The sequence below is a fragment of the Papio anubis genome, chromosome 1 (assembly GCF_008728515.1).
Source record: "Papio anubis isolate 15944 chromosome 1, Panubis1.0, whole genome shotgun sequence".
In the NCBI taxonomy this organism is placed as follows: Eukaryota; Metazoa; Chordata; class Mammalia; order Primates; family Cercopithecidae; genus Papio; species Papio anubis.
Window position 1 is genome coordinate 60,618,487 of NC_044976.1, and position 21,970 is coordinate 60,640,456.

At 47.4% G+C, this 21,970-nt stretch overlaps 1 protein-coding gene across 1 annotated transcript in view; it reads right to left on the reverse strand.

The window, feature by feature from the left end:
- Positions 1-292: 292 nt before the first annotated feature.
- Positions 293-21,970, reverse strand: part of KANK4 (KN motif and ankyrin repeat domains 4) — a 48,388-nt gene continuing 26,710 nt past the window's right edge. Inside the window, 3 exon segments of the mRNA XM_031669426.1 lie at positions 293-1,543; positions 10,660-10,860; positions 16,497-16,639. Coding sequence (XP_031525286.1) covers positions 1,439-1,543; positions 10,660-10,860; positions 16,497-16,639 — 449 coding nt within the window. The 3' untranslated portion in view covers positions 293-1,438.

The window sequence follows — 21,970 nt, forward strand, 5'->3', positions numbered from 1 at the left end:
AAAGTGCTGGGATTACAGGTATGAGCCACCGCGCCCGGCCACAAATTGGATTTCAAAACTTCCATCAGCTGCTTCTTGTGCAGCACCCCCCAGAGGTAGGTTGTATGATAATTTCCGTTTTTAGAGATGATGAAATTGGGGCCCAAGGAGGTTTCCTGACTCACCGCAGGGGCACCCAGCAAATCGGCATCCCAGCCAAAATGAGTGCGCAAGCTTTTGCGTTTCCAATGTAAAGCTCATCAAACTTTGACACTACTTCTTTTAATATAAGGGAGGTTTTTTTTTTTTTTTTCATAAGAGATTTAAAGAAAGAGCGTATTCAGATGACCTCACGTGAGCTACTGACCATATAAACCTTGCATGTGCTGGCCCCAGGGAATATGGAAGCTTCGGAAAGGATTGCCCTGCCCTGCCTGGCTCCCTTGCTTCTGCTGCTTTCCAGGCTTGAAGGCTCTGCAGCCACAAGTCCCAGAAAACCTCAGAACAGATATTTGCTTCTAGGGGATATGAGGGGGAAAGCACCGGGAATTACCACAGGTAATGGGTACAGCTCTGCAGGAAATGTGGCGGCTTCTTGATGACAATAACCCATCCTCAGGAGGAAGCTTTTTTTGTTTGTTTCTTTTACAGACTCAAAATAGCTGAGAGAATCTGACTCTGCCCAAATACATGTGGTGTGTGTCATTGGATCGATTTTCTTTTTTTTATTTATTACATACTAACCTACTAGATAATACATTTCTTAGTTAATTCCAATTTCTCTGGAGCACATTGGAGTCACTAGATGACTCAGAAATAGTCAAGACTGTACATTCAGCATTGACGCCAATGTGCTTCTTCCTACCTTGTCTGAATTTAAGATTTGTCAACCCCATCAAAACAAATCTCCCAAATGGTCCTTGTTCAGTTTCACCAGTCTGCATGGTGATTCTTCTAGGGTCCTCTACAGAATGCTTGCCAGGGGGTTGGCTTAAATCCCCTCCCATCTCTAGACATGCATATCAATGGGACATATTTGTATACACTTGCTTAAAAAACAAAGATAGTGCACTTTAAAATTCCATGTAAAAAGTATTGCTTTCCTAATGTGCGAATGTGCTCCTGCCTGCCTTCTTGCTACACAATGCTACAGAGGGTAGAGTCATGAGGAATTCAAGGCTGAAGATGTTTTGGATGTTTGGATGACACCGCTGTACCCCTCACCTTGCACCTTGAACCCTGCTCTGAAGCCCGTGTAGTTTTGGGGCTTGGCCTAAGGCAAAAACTACAAAGCATCCTAATGAGCAGAATTATACAACAGGAATGTATGTGCATATTTGACATAGTTTCTTCTCTAGAGGGGTGGCTCTCTGGCCTGTGACCTCCGCCCTCTTCAAGGGCGAGGGAGGAGTCCAGAGAAGGCGGCTTTTGTTCCCCACAGCCAGTTCTTCTGCAGCCCCTACAGCCCCAGGGACCTGCCCTGCTCTGCGTGGGCTCTCAGAAGCCCAGCAATTTCCATATGGGTGGGTGACTTCAGAGCGATGGACAAAGCTGTGCGGCCAGCCTATAGGAGAAAAAGGAAAGGAGAAATAAATATCATCCAATCTGCCTCCTGCCCAGTGGGGAAAGGCAAGTTGGGAGTAGGGGTATGCCTGGGACACAGGTGTCTATGAAGGCTTCCAGAGGCCTCCGTAGAGGAGAAGATTCAAATGGCAAGAGGATCACCAGAAATGCGGTCCCTTCCATAGAAACAACAGTAATTCCTGGGAAATCTGTGACAAAGAAATAAAGAAGGGTCATCTGTTTTTTAATGCTTTTTTTTTTTTTTTTTTTTTTTTGAGATGGAGTCTCATTCTATCATCCAGGGTGGAGTGCAGTGGCGCAATCACAGCTCACTGCAACCTTCGTCTCCTGGGCTCAGGTGATCTTCCACCTTCAGCCTCCCAAGTAGCTGGGATTACAGGTACACACCACCATGCCTGGCTAATTTTTGTATTTTTTGTAGAGATGGGGTGTCAACAAGTTGCCCAGGCTGGTCTCAAACTCCTGGGCTGAAGTGGTCTGCCCACCTTGGCCTCCCAAACTGCTGGGATTATAGGTGTGAACTACTGAGCCCAGTCCCACTTTTTTCTACTTTAAATTGGAAAACAGGAAATAAAATAACTGCTGCTATTCCATTACATGTATCTAAGTGAAAGCTAGCATTCTGGTGTGTTTTCCTCCAATCTTTTCTCCGGTGCAAATTTGTTGTTGGTTCTTTTTTTTTAATTTTAATTTTTTGTAGAGACAGGGTCTCCCTATGTTGCTCAGGCTGGTCTTGAACTCCTGGGCTCAAGTGACCCTCCCACATTGGCTTCCCAAAGTTTTAGGATTACAGGCATGAATTGTAATCCTGTCCTGTCGTGCACCTGTCCTGTTGTTGGTTTTTAAATAAAGGAATGATATTGTATATCGACTTTGAATTTGCTTTAATTCTTAATTTACCATGATATGCTATAAGATTTTTCTTTATTCTTACATAGCCATTATAATGCATGATTTTTCTTTTTGGCTGTGTAATATTTCATAATTTACTAATTTTTACTAATTATGGAAATATTCCATAACTTCCTTTCAATGGAAATGTATGTTGTTTCCAAGTCTCTGCCATCATAATGTTAGTGCAAAAAGCATTTTCCTATTTTTAATTATTTCCTAAGGACTGACTCTAAGAAGTGGGCTCAGAGGCCGGGTGCAGTGACTCACACCTGTAATCTCAGCACTTTGGGAGGCCAAGGCCAGTGGATCACCTGAGGTCGGGAGTTCAAGACCAGCCTGACCAACATGGAGAAACCCCCTCTCTACTAAAAATACAAAATTAGCCTGGCGTGGTGGCGCATGTCTGTAATCCCAGCTACTCGGGAGGCTGAGGCACGGGAATCGCTTGAACCTGGGAGGCGGAGGTTGAGGTGAGCCGAGATTGCGCCATTGCACTCCAGCCTGGGCAATAAGAGTGAAACTCTGTCCCTAAATAAATAAATAAATAAAATAAAAAGAAGTGGGCTCAGAGCATTGAAGGACATGCACATTTTTACCTCCTGATCTGTGATGCCACAGCATTCTTTACATTGACACGCAATGCAGGAAGCTGACAGTCCCACTGTCTAAAGAAGCTGCACCCAGAGGGCTTCATCAGGCACCACCGGCCTGACTGAGCAGCCGCAGTCTCTTATGAATGAGCTCAGTCCCACGTCCAGAATTCTGAACTCTCAACAGCTCTGAAAACCACACTCTTTAGGTAACTTCTTGGGAGCTGAAATCTGACCTGAGGCTGTTGGCCTACTGTGAATATTTTGACATTTTGCTGCTGTAAAGGGTTTGATGGGTAGGGACACCCAAGACCCCACTAGATTGTTCTCTACTGCATAGGCACAGATTTACTTCCTAAAATGTGGACAATTCTTTCACAGAAGCAGGTAGGAAGTGTTAACACCCAGCTTAACACTTCAGGCTTTTTCCCATGCACAGGGATGGAATCCAGTGGCCATCAGGGCTCCCATGAATGCAAATAACTATAAAGCATGGCAAAGCACTAAACGAGTCAGAAGACAGGAACAGAGTGAGCTCAGGGGAGAGGACGGCCACTGTGTGCCAGGGCGGGGTAGAAGATGGCTGGGGGGAGGCAGAGGAAGGAAGTGGTGTTTCAGTAGGACCCCCAAAGATGGCACATGGGCTTCTCAAAACATACAAAGTTCTTTCCCTGAAAAGCCCTCATGACTCCCTAGACTTTTCTTTTATTTTTTTTATTTTTTTTTTTGAGACGGAGTCTGGCTCTGTCGCCCAGGCTGGAGTGCAGTGGCCGGATCTCAGCTCACTGCAAGCTCCGCCTTCCGGGTTTACGCCATTCTCCTGCCTCAGCCTAGTGCAGTGGCCGGATCTCAGCTCACTGCAAGCTCCGCCTCCCGGGTTTAGGCCATTCTCCTGCCTCAGCCTCCCGAGTAGCTGGGACTACAGGTGCCCGCCACCTCGCCCGGCTAGTTTTTTGTATTTTTTAGTAGAGACGGGGTTTCACCGTGTTAGCCAGGATGGTCTCGATCTCCTGACCTAGTGATCCGCCTGTCTCGGCCTCCCAAAGTGCTGGGATTACAGGCTTGAGCCACCGCGCCCGGCCTTAGACTTTTCTTTTACCACTTGCTATATGCTGGTATTTGTGGGGTTATTTGATAAATTTCGGTCTCCACAAGGTCAAGAACCTGATCTGGCCTGTTCACTGCTGCATGCTGGCACCCGGCCCAGAGCCTGGCATTTGGTCAGCCCTCAACAAGCATTGTTGAAAGAGAGAATGCTGCACGAGAACCTAATGGTATTCGTTCAAGCCGATGGAATCTAAATCCTAGTGAACGGGTTCTTACACTGGAAGGTACTGGAACAAAACAAAGCTTTTAAGCAGGGAGTCCTATAAAAGCCTTCTAAAGGAGGGGCCTGGGTTTACTTAGGCTCGAGTTCCTGCTCCTGAGCTCCATCCGCTGTGCCTTGTCAATCCTGAGGCTCTATGTAAACACAGAGTATGTGCTGACAGTGTTTACGCAGAAGAGCCATAGGCCAGTCCCAGGGGAGGCGCACCTTTTAACAAGGTCCATCTGGAGGACAGCCTGCAGCTGTGGACTCCTCGACTGCTGACATGGAGGGCAGAGGACCGCATTCAGCTCAGGAGGTGTGGCCACAGAGACAACTTGGCGAGGGTTAATGTTCCTCAGATGCCTCTGCCAGAACCCAGGGAACAAGCTCATGCCATGCAGCTCCCGTGGGAGCCAGGTATGGTGAGCCCCTGCTCGACAACACTCCAGAGCTGCTCTAGGAGATCCTGACTGAAGAGATGGGGGACTAGCCAGATATGGTGCAAAAGTTGCAGGTAACTTAAGGGATTCAAAAATCTGCACTTGGCCAGGCGCACTGGCTCATGCTTGTAATCCCAACACTTTGGGAGGCTGAGGTAAGAGGATCACTTGAACCCAGGAGGTCAAGGTTGCAATAAGCCAAGATTGTGCCACTGCATTCCAGCCTGGGCGACAGGGTGAGACCCTATTAAAAAAAAAAAAAAAGGAGGAAAGAAAAAGAGAAGTGTGCAGGCAGCTGGCACAACTGTACAACTGTGTGTGTACCCGTGTGTTGGAGGGGGTGTCTTTGAATTCATCACAAGCCCACTACGTATCACCCAAACATGAGCAAGGCATAATCTCTGCCTTCAAGAAGTTTTCGCCGGGCGCGGTGGCTCAAGCCTGTAATCCCAGCACTTTGGGAGGCCGAGATGGGCGGATCACGAGGTCAGGAGATCGAGACCATCCTGGCTAACACGGTGAAACCCCGTCTCTACTAAGAAATACAAAAAATAGCCGGGCGAGGTGGCGGGCGCCTGTAGTCCCAGCTACTCGGGAGGCTGAGGCCGGAGAATGGCGTGAACCCGGGAGGCGGAGCTTGCAGTGAGCTGAGATCCGGCCACTGCACTCCAGCCTGGGCTACAGAGCGAGACTCCGTCTCAAAAAAAAAAAAAAAAAAGAAGTTTTCAATCTGATGGGTGCTTTAAAGAGGCTGACAAATTAAAGGGTGGGCTCTGAGACCCAGAAGAGGCTGGGTGATGGATTTCCTCAAATTGTCTTTAAATCTAGGGGAAGGGCCTGGCCAGCTGTTCTGGAAGTTCTGCATTTATACCGAGCTTTAAATGTTGACGAAATAAACCAATTTCAGGAGATGAATTCTCTCCCAGTTTTCCACAGACATTCCCAAATGAGTTCTGCTGTTAACACCTAAGCCTCCATAGGAAAGATGAATATGGAAATGATATGGTGGGTACAATAAGGGCCAGACTTTCCCCCTAAATGTGAAGCACCAGGTACAAGCCTTGGTACTTGGTAGAGCCTTGTCAAAAGCTCCCTTTTCCCACTGAAATGTCTTACCCTGTGGATGGAGACATTGTGCTCCCCAAAGGCACCCTCGGGAATCTGCATGTGAATCAAACCCGACCCAGGTGGGCAGCACGTGACCACTGCATCCGAGTGGGGTCTGGAACCTGCCTTACCTGTGGGCCCATTACCTGCACTACCTGGGCACCACTGTGCTGGCTGGGCTTTCCCTGAGTTGCTCCAGCTTCTGCCAGGATAGATTTCCTCCTCCATCTCCTGATTAGCACTCCAGTCCCTCCCTTCCAGGCTTACAGCCTACCCAAATTCCAGCCTGCCCGGTCCTCAGCCTGGCCTGGCTCTCCCTGATCCAGCACTTCACCAGGATTGGTTACCTAAACCCACCTGGATTTCAGTGTTTGCCTAGACCAGGCGTTCTCAATTGCAGCACTATTGATATTTTGACCAGATAATTTTTTTGGTTTTGTTTTTGTTTTTTTGAGACAGAGTCTTGCTCTTTTACCCAGGCTGGAGTGCAGTGGCACGATCTCAGCTCACTGCAACCTCCACCTCCCAAGTTCAAGCGATTCTCCTGTCTCAGCCTCCCGAGTAGCTGGGATTAAAGGCGTGTGCCACCACGCCTAATTTTTGTGTTTTTAGCAGAGACAGGGTTTCAAAATGTTGGCCAGGCTGGTCTTGAACTCCTGACCTCAAGTGATCCACCTGCCTTGGCCTCCCAAAGTGCTGGGATTACAGACATGAGCCACCGGGCCTGGATGGATAAGTGTTAATTCTTTGCTGTTCCTGTGTATTGTAGGATGTTTAGCTGTATCCCTGGCCTCTACCTACTAGATGTCAGGAGCATTTGCTCACCCACTTGTGACTAAAAATATCCCCAGACATTGCCAAAACTCCCCCAGAGGGTAAAATCACCCCGACTGAGAACCACTAGATTGACCCAAGTCTGTCAGTGGCTTCTCCCTTCGGGGTCGGTCGCTCTACTCTGATTGGTTCCCCTAATTCCAGACCTTTGTTCTCTCTGCTCCCTCCAGACACTGTCTGTAAATGCCATGGTCCCTGCTGGTTGATGTGGTATTTTTTTTGTTTTAGCTACCACTATTCATCTATTCATAATTAAAACAGTTACCATCCCCTGTGTACTCCTAGATGTCAGATTCAGCCTTTATAAACATTACAGTATTTAGGTAGAGTCTATGCTGTCCCCATTTTACAGATGAGCATCTAGAGGCCCAGAATAGTTAGATCACCTACCCAAAGTCACTGAACCTAGATTCGAACTCATGAGTGTTTAATTTATTTTTATTTTTATTTTTTTTGAGACAGGGTCTCACTCTGGTATGATCACGGCTCACTGTAGCTTCAACTTCCCAGGCTCAGGCAATCTTCCTGCCTCAGCCTCCTGAGTAGCTGGGACTACAGGTGCAAGCCACCACACTTGGCTAATCTTTTTCTGTTTTCTGTAGAGAGGGAGTGATATGGTTTGGCTGTGTCCTCACCCAAATGTCATCTTGAATTCCCATGTGTTGTGGGAGGGAACTGTGTGAGGTAATTGACTCATGGGGGCAGGTCTTTCCTGTGCTGTTCTCATGATAGTGAGTAAGTCTCATGAGATCTGATGGTTATTATAAGGGGGAGTGTTCCTGCACAAGTTCTCTCTTCGCCTGCTGCTATCTGTGTAAGATGTGATTTGCTCCTCCTTGCCTTCTGCCATGATTGTGAGACTTTCCCAGCCATGTGAAACTGTAAATCCAATTAAACCTCTTTCTTTTGTAAATTGTCCAGTCTCAGGTATGTCTTTATCAGCAGTGTGAAAACGGACTAATACAGGGGGTCTCACTTTGTTGCCAAGACTGGTCTCAAACTCCTGGGCTCAAGCAATCCTCCCCACCTGGCCTCCCAAAGTGTTGGGATTACAGGCATGAGCCACTGCACCTGGTCTCATGAGTGTTTAAAGTCCATGCTTCTAACAATCATGCTTGAGTTGTCTGAAATGCAACAGATCCCACAACTCTTCTACCACCAGAAAGCAGCCACTAAGCTCTCTCATACCTGTGACAGACCTCCAGAGATACCCAGGAGAGCTCTCAGATCCACTGCCTGATTATCCCAGCTAACCAGGGACTTCCAAAGCTCATGCCTGCCTGCCTGTCCCACAGGCCTCCCATCTCAGACCTCTTTGGGCATCAGCAGTGGCTATGCCTTAGAGGGCCAGGGGCCTTTGATGTACAGGCCTGTTCCAGATTAGGGCTGCCTCCTTCTCCCCCAGGACAACCCAGCAGGGAGCTCATTAGCACAGATCCTTTGTCTGACCATATAATGTTTGGAAGAGGAGGCTCTGGTTTCTAGTAGTCCACCCCTGTTCCCAAATGAATGTCAAGAAAGTCTGTGCTCTCTAATGATCTCAGAAATGGCTTTGGGGTGAAGGTAGGGTTCACAGGACCTAGAGTCACTGGATGGGTGCCTGCTGCAGACAGGTGTGACTGAGGGACACAGCAGCTTAAATTGCTGATGAGTCAATCTCCAGGTAGTTTAAATGTGGCCCAGTAAGAGGTGCTGCCCCTGGGCAGGGAGAGGACTCTCTTCCCCTCGCCAGGTTTTTGTTCCCTTTGAACTGTGGCTGTTAAGAAAGCATAAAGACAGCTGCTTAAATCATTACATTACAGTGCCAATATTAAGGATACTGGAGTCAGACCTAGGCTTGAATCTCTGCTCTGAGAATCAGTAGGCTGTAACTCTTAGGACAGTTACGTAACATCTCCAGGCCTGTTTTCTCATCAGTAAAAAGTGGACATCAGTATCTATGTCACTGGATTACTGAGAGGGAGAGGATTAGAGGTAATGCATGGGAAAGGTTTAGTTCCCAGGAGCACTCTAGAAATATTATTGTACCTACCGTAATTATCAGGAACAAGGTCACTTACTGTTGACTTACCTCCAAAGTTAAGGGGTTCACTCACTCATTTGTTGATTGATTCAGTGATATGTGGCAGACACTCTACTAGGTGTGGGGGATTCAGCAGGGAGCCAGAGACATGGATGCTTCAATGTGAAACAGTGATGATGATGGAACAGTTAAGGGTATGGGCCCAGGAGTTTAATGGAGCCGGGTTCCACTAGCTGAGTAATCCTGGGTATGTAACCTAACCATTTGATGCCTCCGTCTCCTTGAGCAAAGTGGGGCAGTAGGAAGACAATCTCACAAGATTGTTGTGGGGTTTAAATGAAACGGTCCATGACAAATGCTTAGTACAGTACCTGACACAGAGTAAGCCCTCCATATGTGTTGGTTACTATTGTTACTGATTAGTTACTATTGTCATCATCATCATTGCCATCATCTTATGAGGAAGTTTATTTAAGAAGCCTGTGACTGACAGTGCAACTTCAAGTAGGCTGGCTTGATGGAATGGGCTGCTTCATAAAGTGGATCTGTGTCCGAGAGGCACTTTCAGTTAAATGACCACAGAGATGACTCTGTAAGGTTGATTCCTTCTGAAGGCTTTTGAGTCCCTATTGGACAGCAGAGCTTCCCCATCTAAGCTACTGCCTCAAAGCCCACATGTTGTTATTGCCGTGACCAAATAAGGCTGAATATACCCAGACCTGGGTATATTCGCCCAAGATGGTGTTGTGAAAAGCTAGGGTTGTGGGTTTTGCAGCTCTAAGACTCCAAACATTTACCATGAATCATCTCATTTATTTATTTATTTTTAAAATTTTTTAGAGACAGGATCTCACTCTTGTCACCCAGGATGGAGTGCAGTGGCCTGATCGTGGCTCACTGCAACCTCAACCTTCTGGTCTCAAGCAATCCTCCTGCCTCAGCCTGCTGAGCAGCTGGGATTACAGGCGTGCAACACCACACCTGGTTAATTTTTTGTTTTGTTTTGATTTTTGTTTGAGACAGAGTTTCACTCTTGTTGCCCAGGTTGTGGTGCAGTGGTGCGATCTCAGCTCACTGCAACCTCCACCTCACATGTTCAAGTGATCCTCCTGCCTCAGCCTCCAGAGTAACTGGAATTACAGGTTCCCACCACCACGCCCAGCTAATTTTTGTATTTTTAGTAGAGATGGGGGTCTCACTGTGCTGCCCAGGCTGGTCTTGAACTCTTGGCCTCAAGCAATCCTCCTGCCTTGGCCTCTGAAAGTGCTGGGATTACAGACATGAGCCACTGTGCTGAGGCTCTTATTTAAATCCCACAAGGCCGGGCGCAGTGGCTCACGCCTGTAATCCCAGCACTTCGGGAGGCCGAGGCGGGTGGATCACAAGGTCAGGAGATCGAGACCATCCTATCTAACACGGTGAAACCCCATCTCTACTAAAAATACAAAAAATTAGCCGGGCATGTTGGCGGGCGCCTGTAGTCCCAGTAACTCCGGAGGGTGAGGCAGGAGAATGGCGTGAACCCGGGAGGCGGAGCTTGCAGTGAGCCCAGATCGCGCCACTGCACTCTAGTCTGGGCGACAGAGGCAGATTCCGTCTCAAAAAAAAAAAAAAAAAAAAAAAATCCACAACAGCTTTAGGAGGCTGATTTTGTTGCACTGCCATAGGGTTCCTTGAATTTTGCTGGCTGGCAAGGCACTCTTCAGGAGGGGAAGTTAAACAGCTACTTTTTTTTTTTTTTTTTTTTTAAAGAGATGGGGTCTCCCTGTGTTGCCCAGGCTGGTCTTGAACTCCTGGTCTCAAGTGATCCTCCCACCTCAGCCTCCCAAAGTGCTGGGATTACAGGCATGAGCCACCCTGCCCAGCAACAGCTACTTGTTAATTGCCTGTAAGTCTCACCTTGTCAGTCAGACTGCTGTCGCAGGCTGGGTGTGCCAGGAGCAGCCGCACCAGGTCCACGTTGCCATGGTGACAGGCCAGCATGAGGGCCGAGGATCCATCGTGGTCCTGCAGATTGACATCTGCCTGGCAGCTAAGCAGCGCTTGAACCATGTCCTCCCTGTCGTGGCTGACTCCCAGCATCAGTGCAGTCTGGCCTCCCTGCATGCAGAGCCACAGGGATGTGGTGAGGTTGTTGCCAGTGGGGAAGGACCGCCTCTCCAGCCTGGGTGTGCTCATCAGAGACTTCCAAGAACACAACCACTGGTCTGAGTCTCCTGCCCTTGATATGGGACATAACCTTCTCTGCTTGGCAAACTTCTACTCTTTTAAGATTAGTGAAACGCTACATCCTCGCTAAAGCCTTCTCTCACTCCCCAGGCACGGGATTCCTAACACAGCACTCACCACTTAGTATTGCAACTTGTCAACTGCTCTTTCTCATGGATGTGACATTGTTGACAGCAGGGACTAAGTGTTTTTGTCCCTGTCTCCCCAGTGTCCAGCACCAAGAACATGCTGATAAATGTGCAATGATGGAACAGATGAAGGTTGAGTGCTTGAGCATCATGGCTTCTTACTGCCTGCCTCAGCCTGACTTTCCCCATGAAGCCTTCTCTGCTCAATGCCTCTGAAATTTTCCGTTGAAGGATAACCAGAACCCTCCTCTCTCAACATGATGTCTGGTTGCATGTCCCGTGGTCATTTCTAATCTATAGACATTGACAGTAATGTTGGGCATCTCTGTAATCATAGGTGGACGTAGCAATGAGCTGGAATCAGAAAGCAAGTCCAAGCTCTAGTTCTGCTGTTTCCTAATGCATGATTCAGGTCACGTCACTATCTTCTTGATTCTCGGTTTTTCTTTTCTTTTTTTTTAAATATGGGGTCTGGCTGTGTTACCCAGGCTGGAGTGCAGTGGCACAATCACAGCTCACTTCAGCGTCAATCTTTTGGGATCAAGTGATTCTCCCACCTTAGCCTCCCGTGCTGGGATTACAGGTGTGAGTCACTGTGCCCAGCTGGTTTTCCTTCTCTTAAGAATTAATATAACAATTGGGGCCGGGTGCAGTGGCTCATGCCTGTAATCCCTGCACTTTGGGAGGCCAAGGCGGGCAGATCACCTGAGGTCAGGAGTTCAAGACCAGCCTGGCCAACATGGTGAAACTCTGTCTCTACTAAAAAAAAAAAAATACAAAAATTAGCTAGGCATGGTGGCGGGCACCTGCTACTCGGGAGGCTGAGGCAGGAGAATCGCTTGAACCCGGGAGGCAGAGGTTGCAGCAAGCTGAGATTGTGCTACTGCACTCCAGCTTGGGCAACAGAACAAGATCTGTCTCAAAAAAAAAAAAAATATATATATATATATAAAAAACAATGATTTGTCCTGTGTACCTCACAGGGCTTTTGTGGGAATCAAATGAGATAAAGGATGTAAATATAATAATGTACAGTAGTAATTTTTCTGATTACAAATTGACCATCATTTCCCATTTCCCATAGATTTTCTTATATATACTATGTGTGTGTGTGTGTCTGTGTGTGTGTGTGTGTGTGTGTATATATAGATATATATATATATAGATATATTTTTTTTTTGAGACAGAATCTCACTCTATCACCCAGGCTGGGAGTAGCTGTGACCATAGGCGTATGCCACTCCATCTGGCCAATGTTTGTTTTTTTTTGTTGTTTTTTTTGTTTTTGAGATGGAGTCTTGCTCTGTTGCCCAGGCTGGAGTGCAATGGTGCAATCTTGGCTCACTGCAACCTCCACCTCCCAGGTTCAAGCCATTCTCCTGCCTCAGCCTCCCGAGTAGCTGGGATTACAAGTGCCCGTCACTACGCCCGGCTAATTTTTGTATTTTTAGTAGAGATGGAGTTTCACCATGTTGGTCGGGCTGTTCTCGAAATCTTGACCTCAGGTGATCCTCCCACCTCAGCCTCCCAAAGTGCTGGGATTACAGGTGTGAACCACCGTGCCCGGCCGCCCTCAGCAGTTTTTACATGTAAGATAGTGCTTTCAGGGCCTCAGGGGATCCAAAAGGAGAGGAAACAGTTCTTGCCTTATTCTTCAACCTTACAAAGCCTGATGTCCCATCAGAGAGACCTGCCTGGAACCCAGGAAAACCATGAGGGCAAAATATAATAAAGTTGGATGAGAGGACTGTAGAGATATACATAGGGCTGGGTATGGTGGCTCATGGCTGTAATCTCAGCACTTTGGGAAGCTGAGGTGGGCGGATCACTTGAGGTCAGGAGTTCAAGACCAGCCTAGCCAACATGGTGAAACCTTGTCGCTGAACTATCCAGACCACAAGGTTTCCAGACCTTGTATATATTATATGTATGTGTTTGTGTGTGTGTGTGTATATATACACACACATACATATACATATATATGTACACTTACATGTATATATACATGTACACATACACATATACATGTATATATACACATATACATATATGTGTATATATATGTATGTATATATACGTATATGTGTGTGTATGTGTGTGTATATATACATACATATATATATATATGGCTCCTGGGGACTGGGGCATGATTTGTGTGTCTGGAATAATACCACTCACACTTGCTGGTGCAGAGATAAGGCAGATAGGAGTGTTTTGGGATCTGGTTATTTCAAGGGCTGAGGCAGCATGCCAGGTTGATACATACATATACATGTATATACATACATATATACGGTTGTTTACTGAACTATCCAGACCACAAAGTTTCCAGACCCCTCTTTCCAACTGTTTTATTATTATTATTATTATTTTTGAGACGGAGTCTTGCTCTGTCACCCAGGTTGGAGTGCAATGGCACAGTCTCGGCTCACTGCAACCTCTGCTTCCCAGGTTCAAGCGATTCTCCTGCCTCAGCCTCCCGAGTCGCTGGGATTACAGGCGCCCACCACCATGCCCAGTTAAGTTTTTTTTTTTTTTTGTATTTTTAGTGGAGATGGAGCTTCACTATGTTGGCCAGGCTAGCCTCAAACTCCCAGCCTCAAGTGATCAGCCTGCCTTGGCCTCCCAAAGTGCTGGGAATATAGGCATGAGCCACCGCGCCCAGCCCCCAACTGTTATTAAAGCCATTTGACATATGCAGATGGTCCTCACATCTGCCCCTCTGCCTGATGCAGGACTCCTTCCTTCCTCATCGTTCTCCTGGTCCCTTTCAATATAATTTAATTCAATGAGCATTTACAGAGAGCTACTATATGCTGCTGCACTGCCCTGGAGATCCAGAGAGAAGCAGCTTGTTCCTAGGAGACTCCCAGCGCATTCCCATTGAATCTGGTACCTCCGCCTCTCTTCACATGTGAAGGCCCAGGGGGAGTTAAAGGGAATGGCTGCAGCTATGCATTCTCATCCCTCCTGTGGTCACCCAGAATGAGTCCCTTGTCCTCCTACAGCATCAGTTTCTTCTCTGTACAAAGAAGGGGTTGATTTTGATCCTCTTGCAAGCATCCCCTCTTACAAGAGGGACAATTTAGAAAATAATTAACATATTTATGGGAAACATTAGTTAAAAATGAAACATTAGCTGTATTGAGTCTTATGGAACAGGAGTTGTAGGTGAGTAGAATACCTTGAAAACCAGAAAGCAATCTACAAATATTGGTTTCTGGCCATCACTAGGGTTGCTATTAGTATGCAACGATGACTTCGCCATCGGGTTGGGTTACTATCTGCAATCACTCTGGGGGAGTATGGGACAGTGGTGCTTAATATATTGTTAGGAGTCCATTTTCCATAAGTCTCTTGCTTTTCTGCACATCCAGTGAGTAAAGCACACCACAATCTGCCTTTTTTTTTTGTCTATCTTTTTAAGGGTGTTTATATAGTGAACAGCCTTATGTCTTCTTTGGAGAAAAGGGCAGGCAGGCTTAGCGTCCCTTATCAAAGCTTCAGTTTCCCTATGCTCAGGCGTCCTGTCCTGTAACACAGCCCACTCCATGCTCAGCTTTCTGGCCCTCCTCACACTGCCCTGTAGGAGCTGGGATTTGGGCAATGCTGATACTATGGCTACTGCTTCGGCTGTGGGTAATACATGGTCCTTTGTCTTGGGCACAGAAGTCTCATGTCTTCTGCCAGTATCCACAAAACTGTAGCAGGCCACCTTGTTAGCTTTAACATGGGGTAAAAGCCCAGACTCTTCACAGTTCTCAACAGTTACCTTATTATCTATGATCACTCCAGGAGAAAGGAGAGTTAAACATACTCCATTCATTCCTGTAGGCTCAAAAAATGGGCAAATGACCTTTTGAGGAGTCCTTGTTGTTCTATGTGGAGCCTTGTCTAACTCAAAGCCCTTCTGGGTAAGGACCACACCCCCACCCTGTGTTCTCAAGCAGAGGGCCCCAGAAGATGAATAGAGACATTCCAACCCTCTGCGCTGCCTTTGCTGTCTTAAGATCGTTTTTCGGAGTGAACCCCGATCAACTTCTAATCACTCCATGAAAGATTCAGAGGCCGGGCGCGGTGGCTCACGCCTGTAATCCCAGCACTTTGAAAGGCCAAGACGGGTGGATCATCTGAGGTCAGGAGTTCAAGACCAGTCTGGCCAACACAGTGAAACCCCATCGCTAAAAAACACAAAAATTAGCTAGGCATGATGGCGGGTGCCTGTAGTCTCAGCTACTTGGAAGACTGAGGCAGAAGAATCGCTTGAACCGGGAGGTGGAGGTTGCAGCGTGCCGAGATCACGCCATTGCACTCCAGCCGGGGTGACAGAGCGAGACTCTGTTTCCAAAAAAAGAAAGATTCAGAGTACCCAGTTTTGGCTTAGTATAGAAAGTTATCAGAGCTGTCTAGAATAACAAATGGGCTGCTTTGGTAGAGCGTGAGTTTCCTGACACTGGAGGTCCTGGAGCTGGAGACCACCTTGTAGGATTTTGCAAAATAATAAGGGGTAGACCTAGGTGACCTTTAAGGGCTCTTGTGACCTAGGGCGCAAGTGACCCAAGGAATTCGTGGAGCCCACGTGTCCTGAATCCCTGGCTACTACATTTGTGTAGGGCTCCACTGGCTCTTCGCAGCAACTGCTGTTTCCAGCCTGGCCCATGGCACTGCTCCTGAGGACTGGGGCGTGATTTGTGTGTCTGGAATAATGCCACTCACACTTGTTGGTGCAAAGGTAAGGCAGACAGGAGTGTTTTGGGATCTGGTTATTTCAAGGGCGGAGGCAGCATGCCAGGTTGATTGATAATGACCTGCAGAACTCTCTAATAAGCCTCTGAGCTAAGCTGATATAAGCCTGGAAAGTGGAAATCCTCACGCCCCTAGGAATGATGAGCCAATGCTTCTGTCTGCCCTGGCTATCCACAGTTTCCCTCAGTCTGAGGACTCATGACCTTGTTAAAAGGCTTTGGAGTGATAGAGGTGAGAACTTCTTTAAAGGACCGGACCTCCAAAGAGCCTAGTTAGATGCTCTGGGCCATGATCAATGTGGGTCACCTGTAAAGGCTTTCTTAGAGCAGCCAACTAGCAAATGCCTTCTCAAGATGGCAACTGAGAATGGGAGGTTGCTCCCGGATGGAATTTGCTCAGTTTCAGACTGGGGCCTGTATTAGAAGCTCACTGACCTCTGTGCAAGCCTGACTGGGTCTCAGGAGCCTATAAGGAAAACTGAATATTCAGGCTTTGCCTGATGCCATTTGGAGGTCCCAGCCTCACTTGGGTTAAAAACTACATGGATCTGCATGGAATTTCTCTCCACGCTAGCAGAATAAAGCTGGGAGGTGCCCCTGCATTTACTGAAGAGATCATGTTCATTCCACCCACCTGAGTAGCTTGAATGTTCACATTTCCTTCTCTTAAGAGCTTCCAGACAACAGCCATGTCTTCATTGGTCTCTGCGGAAGCCAAGGGAGTGATCATTACGGCAGTGTAGCCAGCTTTGTTCTGATGGTCCACGTTGCAGACGCCTGCAAGAGAAGCAATGGGTGCTGGAAGGTCTCCTGAGGGGCCGGGAGCCAGACTCCACTTCAGCCGTTTCAACAGGACACTGCTTGCTGGTTAGAAAGCCATGGACTAGAGCAATGCTTTCCAGTGGTTTACATTTGCAGCAGCCTTTAAAGCTGGTTACTTTTCTTTTTCTTTTTCTTTTTTTTTTTTGTGAGATGGAGTCTCGCTCTGTCACCCAGGCTGGAGTGCAGTGGCTTGATCTCAGCTCACTGCAACCTCCACCTCCTGGGTTCAAGCAATTCTCCTGCCTCCACCTCCTGAGTAGCTGGGATTACAGACATGCACCACCACACCTGGCTAATTTTTTTGTATTTTTAGTAGAGACGGGGTTTCACCATGTTGGTCAGACTGGTCCTGAACTCCTGACCTCGTGATCCACCCTCCTTGGCCTCCCAAAGTGCTGAGACTACAGGCATGAGCCACTGCACCTGGCCAGCTGGTTACTTTTCTTGACAAGTTTTCCGAGGATACCCAGCAAGGGAGGCCCACAACAAAGCCAGAGATGGCCAAAGGTCTAGTGGCCATGACTTCATTTCCTAAACCGCAGCACAAGATATTATTCCTATTGTACAGATGAGGACACTGAGAGCCAGAGAAGTTACATTGTCCACTCACGTGAAGGCAAAGTGGGTTGGGAACACTCAGGTCTGTCCGGCTCTGGAGCTCATCCCTCACCTGCCCCTATGCCTGGAATGCCACCATGGCTGTGCATTTTAGGTTTCACACTCGCTAGCTCACATTTGTGTGTAACTCTTAAACTGATGGCTGTGCTAGTAGGTCCTTTCCAAGGGCCCAGGGGTCTACTGTGCCACGTACCAGGAGGGTGAACAACACCATGAGATAAACGTGGGAAATCTTCCAGGAACAACCATCTCCCTTGAAAAATGGAGGGAGAAAAAAACTCCACAATTTCATATTAAAACAACTAAGAATTACATTTCACAATACAATGAAAACCTGGCATTATTTGTTTATCTATTTATTTTTCTTGAGACAGGGTCTCACTCTGTCACCCAGGCTGGAGTGCAGTGGTACGATCTCAGCTCACTGCAACCTCTGCCTCCCGGGTTTAAGTGATTTTCCTGCCTCAGCCTCCTGAGTAGCCTGTAGGTGCACGCCACCACACCTGGCTAATTTTTGTATTTTTAGTAGAGACAGGGTTTCACTGTATTGGCCAGTCTGGTCTCAAACTACTGACCTCAAGTGATCCCCCCACCTTGGCCTCCCAAAGTGCTGGGATTACAGATGTGAACCAATGTACCTAGCCAAAAACCTGGCATTTGTTTGTTTGTTTTTCTCAGACAGTCTCTCTCTGTTGCCTAGGCTGGAGTGCAGTGGTGCGATCTCCGCTCACTGCAACCTCTGCCTCCCGATTCAAGCGATTCTCCTGCCTCAGCCTCCTGAGTAGCTAGGGCTACAGGCATGCATCACCACGCCCAGCTAATTTTTTATTTTACTTTATTTTATTTTATTTTATTTTATTTTTTGAGACAGAGTCTCACTCTGTCGTCCAGGCTGGAGTGCAGTGGCGCGATCTGGGCTCACTGCAAGTTCCACCTCCTGGGTTCACACCATTCTCCTGCCCCAGCCTCCCGAGTAGCTAGGGCTACAGGCATGCACCACCACGCCCAGCTAATTTTTTATTTTTTATTTTATTTTATTTTATTTTATTTTATTTTATTTTTTGAGACGAAGTCTGGCTCTGTCGTCCAGGCTGGAGTACAGTGGCACGATCTGGGCTCACTGCAAGCTCCACCTCCTGGGTTCACACCATTCTCCTGCCCCAGCCTCCTGAGTAGCTGGGACTACAGGTGCCCACCACCACGCCTGGCTAATTTTTTGTATTTTTAGTAGAGACGGGGTTTCACTGTGTTAGCCAGGATGGTCTCAATCTCCTGATCTCGTGATCCACCCACCTCGGCCTCCCAAAGTGCTGGGATTATAGGTGTGAGCCACTGCGCCTGGCCTAATTTTTTATTTTTTAAACGTAATTTTAGTAGAGATGGGGTTTCACTATGTTGGTCAGGCTGGTCTCAAACTCCTGACCTCAAGCAATCTGCCCGCTTGGGCTCCCAAAGTGTTGGGATTATTACAGGCATAAGCCACTGCGCTTGACCAAAGGTTTTTTTTTTTTTTTTTTTTAGATGGAGTTTCGCTCTGTCACTAGCCTGGAGTGCAGTGGCATGATCTTGGTTCACTACAACCTCCGCCTCCCGGGTTTAAGTGACTCTCCTGCCTCAGCCTCCTGAGTAGCTGGAATTACAGGCGCGTGCCACCACACCTGGCTAATTTTTGTATTTTTTTTTTTTTTTTTTTTTTGAGACGGAGTCTCGCGCTGTGTCACCCAGGCTGGAGTGCAGTGGCGCGATCTCGGCTCACTGCAAGCTCCGCCTCCCAGGTTCACGCCATTCTCCTGCCTCAGCCTCCGAGTAGCTGGGACTACAGTCGCCCGCCACCACGCCCGGCTAGTTTTTTGTATTTTTAGTAGAGACGGGGTTTCACCATGTTAGCCAGGATGGTCTCGATCTCCTGACCTCGTGATCCACCCGCCTCGGCCTCCCAAAGTGCTGGGATTACAGGCTTGAGCCACCGCGCCCGGTCAAATTTTTGTATTTTTTAGTAGAGATTGGGTTTCACCATGTTGGTCAGGCTGGTCTTGAACTCCTGACCTCATGATCCACTCACGTCGGCCTCCCAAAGGGCTGGGATTACAGGCATGAGCCACCGTGCTCGGCCAAACGTGGCATATTTTTAAGACTAAGTAGTAGATGAGAATTCTAAAGAAAGTCCTGCTTTGTAGCCCTGGGGATATGTATCCATATTCCTCCCCACCTAAGGAAAGGTAGGGGATCATCAGGCCTAGACTGATACCTGTTACATAAATGACCCCACCTCTCAAGGGTGATGGGAAAACCAAACGTCTTTGTACTGTTGCTTATCTGAAAAAATTATGTCGCTTTTTTTTTTTTTTGAGATAAGGTCTTGCTCTGTTGCCCAGGCTGGTGTGCAGCGGTGCGATCATGGCTCACTGCAGCCTCAACCTTCTGGGTTCAAGCAGTCCTCCCTTACGTAGCTCCTTTGGGCAATAGGAAAACAATTACACTAAATCAAGTCACTTAGCCTTTCTTAGCATTTCCTCCTCTATAAAATGGGGATGACAACACAACCTACCTCATAAGTGACATTTATTGAGTTTATTTATCTATGTATTTATTGAGACAGGGTTTGGCTCTGTTGCCCAGCCTGAGGATGAGTGCAGTGGCATGATCTCACTATAAGTTCTGCCTCCAGGGCTCAAGTGATTCTCCCACCTCAGCCTCCTGAGTAGCTAGGACTACAGGTGCATGTCACCACGCCTGGCTAATTCTTTGTGTTTTTTATAGAAACAGGGTTTTTCACTATGTTGCCCAGACTGGTCTCGAACTCCTGGGCCACCCACTGTGGCCTCCCAAAATGCTAAGATTACAGGTGTGAGTCACTGTGCCCAGTCTAATATATTTAAAGGACTTAGAACAAGCTTGTCCAACCCGTGGCCCGTTGGCCACTTATGGCCCAGGACAGCTTTGAATGAGGCCCAACACAAATTCACAGTTTCTTAAAGCATTATTTTTAGCTTTTTGGCTATCATTAGTGTTAGTGTATGTTATGTGTGCCCCAAGACAGTTCTTCTTCCAGTGTGGCCCAGGGAGGCCAAAGACTGGACACCCCTGACTTAGAACCATGCCTAGTACACAGGAAACACTCAGTGAGCGTTCGCTGTTATTACTATTGTTGTCCAGAATGATATTCCCCTAAGGTTTAGGTATTCATTGTAAAAATATGGTTTATGAAAAAATGTCAATTAGGTCTATTTGCAAGTTCTGTGCAAGTGGAAAAAAGCAACATTTGTTTGATATTCCCTCCAACCCACAATTTTTCTTTCTTCTTCTTTTTTTTTTTTTTTTTCTAGATGGCGTTTCATTCCTGTTGCCCGGGCTGGAGTGCAATCGTACGATCTCAGCTCGCTGCAATCTCTGCCTCCCGGGTTTAAGCGATTTTCCTGCCTCAGCCTCCCGAGTAGCTGAGATGACAGGCATGAGCCACCACGCCCAACTAATTTTTGCAGTTTTAGTAGAGACGGGGTTTCTCCATGTTGGATCCGCCCACCTCAGCCTCCCAAAGTGCTGGGATTACAGGCATCAGCCACCGTGCCTGGCTACCCCATAATTTTTCAAACAATTTTTCAGAAGTGTGCCATGATAATACCAGGCCGTCAGTGGAGACAGAGGCATCAGTCTGCCTCATTTATCAGCAGTTTTCCCTCAAGCTCCTTGGACCACTGCCATGAGCCGGCAGGTGATGAAAGCTAAATAACAACTCCATGCATCACCTCATAGCTCTGTCCTGATACCGAAGTGAACATTTGCACTGCCTTGCTAATAACTGTTTTATTTCTACCCCTTGATTATTTTAAGTTTGCTTTTAAGATGTGCAAAGAAGCCTCAGGTTATCAGTTCTCTTGTATCTCTTCAGAAACATGGTTTTTAGCTCAGTAGAATGAGGTCTGACACCTGCCCACAGGCTCAGGAAAGGGACTAGGAGGAGCTAAGGACCCAGGACTTTATTTATTTATTTATTATTTTTGAGATGGAGTCTCACTCTGTCGCCCAGGTTGGAGCGCACTGGTGTGATCTCGGCTCACTGTAACCTCTGCCTCCTGGGTTCAAGCGATTCTCCTGCCTCAGCCTCCTGAGTAGCTGGGATTACAGGCATGCACCACCATGCCCAGCTAATTTTTGTATTTTTAGTAGAGACGGGGTTTCGCCATGTTGGCCAGGATGCCTTGAACTCCTAACCTCAGGTAATCTGCCTGCCTTGGCTTCTCCAAGTGCTAGGATTACAGGCGTGAGCCACTGCACCCTGCCAGGACCCAGGACTTTACAGAAGATGCTTCAGAGCAGCCATCAGGCAGCAAAGCCAACTCTCCCTGGAGGTGACAGAGGAGCAAGGCTCTCGACAGAGCATCCTCTGACTCAATATGCCCTGCAAGGGCATTTGGCAAAATAAAGGACGGATCACTTGGGGTTGAGCCGGCAGAGGTGCACTCTGGCTCTATTCTCAATAATAATGAATCACTTCTGTACAGCCCTTTATAGTTTGTAATTTTTTTTTTCTGGATGCTTAACAACTGCCTGTAAGGACATCCCAGGTTTGGGAGTGTGACAGATCTGTCATCCTCAACATCCCTTATACAGATGAGAGAAAGTAACAACTCTCTCAACCCATTCTCCCCAACCCCCTTCTTACTTTAC